The 7043-nt window shown below is 41.0% G+C and overlaps 1 protein-coding gene across 1 annotated transcript in view; it reads right to left on the bottom strand.

The window, feature by feature from the left end:
* Positions 1-6078, bottom strand: part of LOC107574261 (transcription initiation factor TFIID subunit 4-like) — a 58747-nt gene extending 52669 nt beyond the window's left edge. The window contains exons 1-4 of the mRNA XM_016260715.1: positions 4860-6078; positions 4095-4255; positions 3106-3282; positions 2884-3006 (exon numbers count right to left, since the gene is read on the bottom strand). Coding sequence (XP_016116201.1) covers positions 2884-3006; positions 3106-3282; positions 4095-4255; positions 4860-6078 — 1680 coding nt within the window. The remainder of the gene's footprint in view (positions 1-2883; positions 3007-3105; positions 3283-4094; positions 4256-4859) is intronic.
* Positions 6079-7043: the final 965 nt, after the last annotated feature.

Consider the following 7043-nt stretch of genomic DNA (forward strand, 5'->3'; position numbering starts at 1 on the left):
GCTGCCCCACGACTTTTATTAATAACAGTTTAAATACTGAATCGCTACATTATATTTTCCAGCAACGAGAGGATAAAATCGCTGTTTTTGAAGTAAACTCACTCTAAAAAGAGAGACGCGCATACACGCAACTTTCATCTCTCTCTGTCTCTCTCTATCTAATTGGCAATATTTGAGAAAAGGGTTTAGCGGTTTATAATTATTGGGGGGACTAGCCCCCCTCAATGTCTACGTTGGTTATCGCCCTGATCAGACATGAAAATATGTTGTGGCACTATCGTGCAGTCTGTAATGATATGACGTTAGCAATTTTTTGCAAACATTTATTTGAGTAACATGACTGTAAATACGAACTCCCGATTGAAAGTAACATAAAACAAATAATTACTTTTCATTAAAATCTTTATTAATGCCAAAAAATGCTTACATTTATGTGTCTTTTTGTTTGCTCGGGCAGCCATGTCGCCGCTGAAGCAGGTTTACGCTGAGATAATTCATACCACTTCGTTTGAAGTGTGGTCCCGAAAAATCTTCGTTTGAAGGGCTGTCTGGCCCTTCCCCTACCCCTAACCATAAGACAATAAGACAATCGAGACACCCCTAGCCCTTCACGTGAACGCGTGAAACCGAGGGGTAGGGGAAAGGGGAAGGAAGAATTGGAGAATTGGGATTGGGCCTTAGTCTATCTTTTATGCTACATTATGTCTTTCAGCAGACACAGAGCAGCCTTAAAGGGTTAGTTCACCCAAAAATGAAAATTAGCCCATAAATTACTCACCCTCAAGTCATCCTAGGTGTATATGACTTTCTTCTTTCAGACGAATTCAGTCGGAGTTACATTAAAAATGGTCTTTGATCTTTCGAGCTCTATCATTGCACTCAATGGGTGTTGCATGCATGCGCATGCGCCGGTGAGTCTCGTGAAAACCAACGTTTGTTAACAGAAGCAAAGTTTCCTTACTTTAGCAAAGGAAAACCAGTCTCCTCTTGGCTTATATCGAAATCCTCCGACATTCTTCTTTACAGATCCTCGTTTTGTACTTCTAATAAGTGACCGGTGTTTTGTTTTGATCTCTCCCCTGCGCTTCCGCGTGCGTCACTTCTGAGCGGCGCATGCGCAAAGCCGACCTCCATATGTCATCTGCCCGGAACTGCTTCCAGTGTACAACAGTGACCGCAAAATACATTAAAGTGATTATTACATTTTGAATATGGTTATTTTTCTTACAAAAACGCATCGATTCGCTACAGGAGGCCTTTGTTCACCCACCGGAGCCGTGAGAGGCACTTTTTTTATGGATGGGCGCTTTTTATTTAAAGTGGTCCTATTACGCTCTTTTACAAAAAGTCTTGATTTTGTTTTGGGGGTGTACTAGAGCATGCTCTCATGCTTGGTGGTTTGAAAAACTCATTATTTTTCACATAATTTACATTATTAAAATACCTTTCTCCCCAGCCTGGCACAAACGGCTCGATTCATTCCGGCTTTGATGAAGGTCCGCCTTCCGAAAAACTAAATGTGTTGTCATTGTGGACTGTCCCAGTGCATTGTGATTGGCGAACAGCTTAGACGGTGTTTCAGTACTGCCACGCCCCTTGCTCCGTCTTTCAACAAAACCTTTTGGCGAATCCGGCACTGTACTCCCTCATGTTGTGGAAGCTGTCCTCAGTAAAATGCGCAGCACACAATAGAAAATTGGGGTTATAATTAGGGCTGCACGATAAATCACATGCGATATTTAATGCGCATCTTGTCGGAAAAGCCGGTTCTGTAATCAGCGGTAAATCTCCATCACCTGCGGGCTTTCACATTGAGCAGCATTAACTACACAGAGCCGTTGTTCACTGACGAGCTGCTCCAAACCACGTTCATATTCGCGCGATTTTTGGTGCAGCTCGTCAGTGAACAACAGCTCTGTGATGGAGATTTACCGCTGATTACAGAACCGGCTTTTCTGACAAGATGCGCACACCGGCGGTGCCGTTTGGCGTCTGTCCCCGGCACCCAGCTACGTCGTGTTGTTCTTGTAAGAATTGTTCTAGAAATGGCGAAAATTTGACGCTACAGCACAGCAGTTCTTCTTCTTCGTTTTCTCTTATGCACTAACTCTGATCGTCTCGTCTGATGCAATCACTCAACCAAACGTTCTAACCACAACCTCACCCCTCCCCACCCCCCCAACCATTCGAATTTCTGTAGGTGGGAATTATTTGTAATGATATTCCAATGAGCCGCTTTGTGATATCACAAAGCCCGGAAAACAAACGCTGTAGTCCAAACGAGCCGTTCGTTGTAGTTCTTGAAAAGGGATTAAAAAAAAATGAAATATCTCCCTTTGGAGTGGACTTTGAGATTTGTAACTTTCTAGATCTTTTTTATGCCCAAGCATACACACTACACACTGACTAAAATTAAAAAAGTGAAAAAGCATAATAGGACCCCTTTAACTTCTTTTGGACTGATGCATGCAACACCCGCTGAGTGGCATTAAACAGCTTGAAAGATCAAAGACAATGTTTAATATAACTCCGTCTGAAAGAAGAAAGTCATATACACCTAGGATGACTTGAGGGTGAGTAATTTATGGGCTAATTTTTATTTTTGGGTGAACTAACCCTTTAACGTGGCTGTGTATAGACACCTTTACTGCCCTGTCTGAGCCAGCAGAAAAAAAAAAGTTTTATGAGCCCTGCAACTGCTGACATCTATAGTTTAGCATAAGAATATCACTAGAGGAAATACTATAATTTAAATTGTCACAATGAACTACTAGATCAATTCTTGACAGTGAAACAATAATGAAGTGTCTCAATCAAAACATTGCGGCTAGTGATGCAGAAATAAAACACTTCACCTTTAAACACTAAAAAACTAAGACTTACCAGCAGATCCTGCACTAGTGCCTTCACATTCCGAGATGTTTCCGGCGAGGGGGAATTATGGGATGCCAGTTTGATAAGCGTTGCTAGGAAGTTCTTGCACTTCTTTACATTCTCTTGCATTTCCTGAAATGAAAAATTCCAGTACTTTATAATAAATAATGAAATGGAATCCATGTCCACCAATAGTAAGTGACATTATGAATGAAAACAGTTTAGCACTACCTGAGAGAGGATAGGGGCTCGGTTAGCTGGGGCAGCAACAGAGGTGGTGATGGGACTCTGAGGGGTCACAGAGGGCTTGAGGACTGTCTGCGGTGCAGCCTGCACACGGGCCCCTGCTGTAATGACTGTGGTGGTGGGCTTCTGAGCCGAGGTAATTGTTACCACTGCTGTCTTTTGCTACAAAAGTAAAAGCCAAGCCGAGTTAAGGACTGTTTCAAGTGGTTTGTGAACCACAACAAAAATAAATGTTTTGCCCAAGCTTTCAGTTTGAACTGTACAGTTTGAAGTAATACAATAAACAACACATTTAAGGAATGGTACACCCAAAAATGAAAACTCCCATGATTCACATCATTCCAAACCCATATGTTGTCTTTTTTTCCCAGCAGAACAGACAAAACAATAATTACCGCAGAATAATTTACATAGATATTTTTTATTCAATGGAAGTTCACCACAGGTTGTTGTTAAACTTCAAATAGGGCAAAAAAGCATTTTTTAAAAAAAAGCAGAAAGTACTCGATTTATGTGCCAGTTACCAAATCTAAGGACATTTGATAGTCTTGTGTGATTAACAGAAGCGAATCAAATAAGATGTCATGATGTTTGGTTACAAGCCACTCGAGAAATGATGTTTGTTGTTACGGTCATGCAACCTGCACCACATTTGATTTGACTGTAAAATCAGGATGAGGTTATCTGCAAATAAATCAGTTACATTTAAGCCTTTTCACCACACAAAGCTATCATATGGTTTCAGAACACTTCAACGGTCATATGGACTCATTTAAAGGTGATTTTACTTTGGAACAACACAGGAGAACCATTTCATTTAATTCAATTTCACTGCATGGAAAAAAAAGATGCAATGAAAGTGGCAACAGAGATGGTCTTTCTTTATAGTTATCATTTTGGTAATTCACTGCTAAAACAATATTATGATGCAACAAGAGTTTCAAATGCTTTGAGATGACCTGTCTTGCTCATACCTGGGCAACAGGTGTAGTGACTCTGAAAGCCGTTCCAGCAGTGGGTGTAGCAGGTCTCGGCGACAGGGTGCCTTTATTTTGGTTCTGAGCTTTGGCCTGGGCTAGGACCTGCTGAGGAACCAGGGCAAGCTGACCGGCCTCCGTGCGTACCAGCACCATACCTTCAGAAGAACATAGGGAAAAATTCAACAAATCATATAAGAGTAATTAAAGGAAAAAGTAGTAGCATTACTTCACTTATTACACTCATGTCATTCCAAACCATTATGCCACATTAGCAAAATTTTGCAGGCCAAAAATGTATATCCTGTCAATAATTTAGTGATTTATGAAGCACAACTCACAGAAGTCACTTTCAGACCAACTTTGTTGGTCAACGCAGCAAATCCACACGACCAACTTTTGCCAAATTGTTTGCCCTCACATGGAAATCCCAATTGAGGGGGTTCCTTTTGAAATTACTAGATTTTGCCTGTGAGCATTCGCAAAACTATGGTAAATGTGACCATAATCATTCAAGTTTTTTGATTCCAAAAAAATGAAAGTCAACGGGGTCCAGTCTTGTTTTGTTTTGGACCCCATTTACTTTCAGCACAAAAATATTCCTCAATGATATCTTCTTAATGTTCCAAAAAAAAAAAAAAAAAGTCATTCAGGTTTACAACATTAGGGTGACTAAATGACAGAATTTCCATTTTTGGGTGAACTGTCCCTGTAAACCCCTTTTTTTGTAGCTGGTCCCCTTATAACTTCCCAAGATTTTACCTGGAGGTATAGTGAATCCCGGCGGTAACTGAATGGTAGTTTGTTGCTGCGGTCTGACGATCAGCTGGGTCGTAGGAGCCCCCGGACGCTGTGGGGGTGCCACAGTTGCTGTCCCCTGAATGGGCGTCCCGGGTCTCAACAGGGTCGTAGGCTGTCCTACGAGAGCAGTCGTCGCTGGCTTTGCAAGGACAGAGGGCGTGCTTGCCACAGAAAGTGAGGTCACCACTGGACTGGACGACACTATAATCTGAGTGGGTGTGCTGGGGTGCAACCCTATGGGAGTCCCGGGAAGCTTGTTCGGGACGATGGCTTTAATCTGGTTTTGAAGGTCAGATTTGGGCTCTGTGTTTGTGAATGCCACGGAGGTGGGCACAAGACCGGCACCCTGCACGGGCAATCCTGAGACTTTGGGATCACCTCCGTTGTGTACGACACTTGTGATGGTGTTAGGAGGCCTGTGCAGTGCAATGGTGGGGTTTACTTGACTATCTAGTGACACATTCGCATGTGGCAGTGTGCTGTTGGGCTGAGCGGACACAAAAGCAGTATTTGTACTAGTAGGAGCAGACATGTTGCTTTTACCACTACCTACACCTGAACCAATGTCAATACCGTTTACAGAAGCAGGAGCAGAAGCGATAACAGAAGAGTTTATCGTGCCACTGCTTCCGTTCACAGTCTGTGTTCTGGCGGGAACCGTCCGGACAGCAGACGCAATGTGATTTGTATTGGGGTGAGAGTCTGTAGGTGCTGCGTCACTTGAACAAGTTGATGGATTTGATGAATGATATTGCACCCGGTTCGCGGCTGTAACCAAATTCGCAGAGGTACTAGGCAGGTTCGAGGTGGACGGGACAGAACCGGACCCCGGTATCCTGTCCGGACCGTTTTCTTGAGAGTTTCCCTCCTGGTTTCGCTCTGGCTGCTGCTGCTCCTGTGTTGTTCCTACTTGAGCGGCCAGTAATTTCCCCAAGTGTGGATTTAGCGCGTTTGAGGTTCTCCTGATGTCGCCTTGAGGACCGACCGCCTTGTTTTGTCCACCCAACTGCGATTCTAACGAGCCTACGAGGTCACTGACGGCTTTTTCGTCCACTTCGGAGTAGAGCATATCTTCCAGTGGATCGGGGATGCCCGCCATCTTTGATAGACGCTTTAGAAATGCGCACGGCGCGTGCGTTGTTTTGCTGCTGAGGCATTGTGGGAAACGTAATGACATCATGGGCAAGATTTGCAGCTGTTTTCATAAGTCGGTCATATCTGGAATCAAATTTGGAAACTACATATATATAAACGTAATATGATTCAATAAAAAATTAATTACATTTTAATAACTAAATGTACATTAAAATTTAAATATATATATTTTTTAATTAAATAATACATATATTTTAAAGTACATACATATAGTTTAAATAATACATATATTTATATTTTTGGAGATTATATTTGTAATATTTAAATATTCGAATAAAATCAAAGAAATTTCTATTAAACTCATGTATAAATATCTTCAATAGTTATATTGATAGATGCAGAAACATAGTTTTATAGTTTCATACATTTTTGGAGTTGTCCTTATTCGGCTTGTTTTTGGTCAGATTTCTGTTGTATTTTATTAAGGATCACATCGTGCTCATCTTTAAAAAATTTATTTTCAGGTTTTATTCAATTATGACATGTCTTATAATGAATATTATTTAAATAACATGCTACTTCTATTAGCTAAAGTCAGTATACATAAATGTAAATATGGGGGAAATAAGCCTGTTTCTAATTGCAAAGGCAGAAGTGCAATCATATCTAAAAACAATATTAAGAAAATTAAGAAAGCTGTAAAATTTTAACATTTACATTTTTTAAACATTGTTTATCCTAATGTACCTCTTGACTGTATTTATAAATCTTTAAACAACAAACAAACAAAAAGAAAACATAAGTCTGATTCTTGAATATGTTTTTCTTTCCTTAATTTTTTTCTCATTTATATAATTGGACCAAAAAATGCAGATGAGCTGAAGGCCACTGTCAAAGAAACCTGGGCTTCCATACCACCTCAGCAATGCCACAAACTGATCACCTCCATGCCACGCCGAATTGAGGCAGTAATTAAAGCAAAAGGAGCCCCTACCAAGTATTGAGTACATGTAGAGTAAATGAACATACTTTCCAGAAGGCCAACAATTC

This window comes from Sinocyclocheilus grahami, unplaced genomic scaffold (assembly GCF_001515645.1).
Source record: "Sinocyclocheilus grahami isolate Dianchi unplaced genomic scaffold, SAMN03320097.WGS_v1.1 scaffold31.1, whole genome shotgun sequence".
Classification (NCBI taxonomy): domain Eukaryota; kingdom Metazoa; phylum Chordata; class Actinopteri; order Cypriniformes; family Cyprinidae; genus Sinocyclocheilus; species Sinocyclocheilus grahami.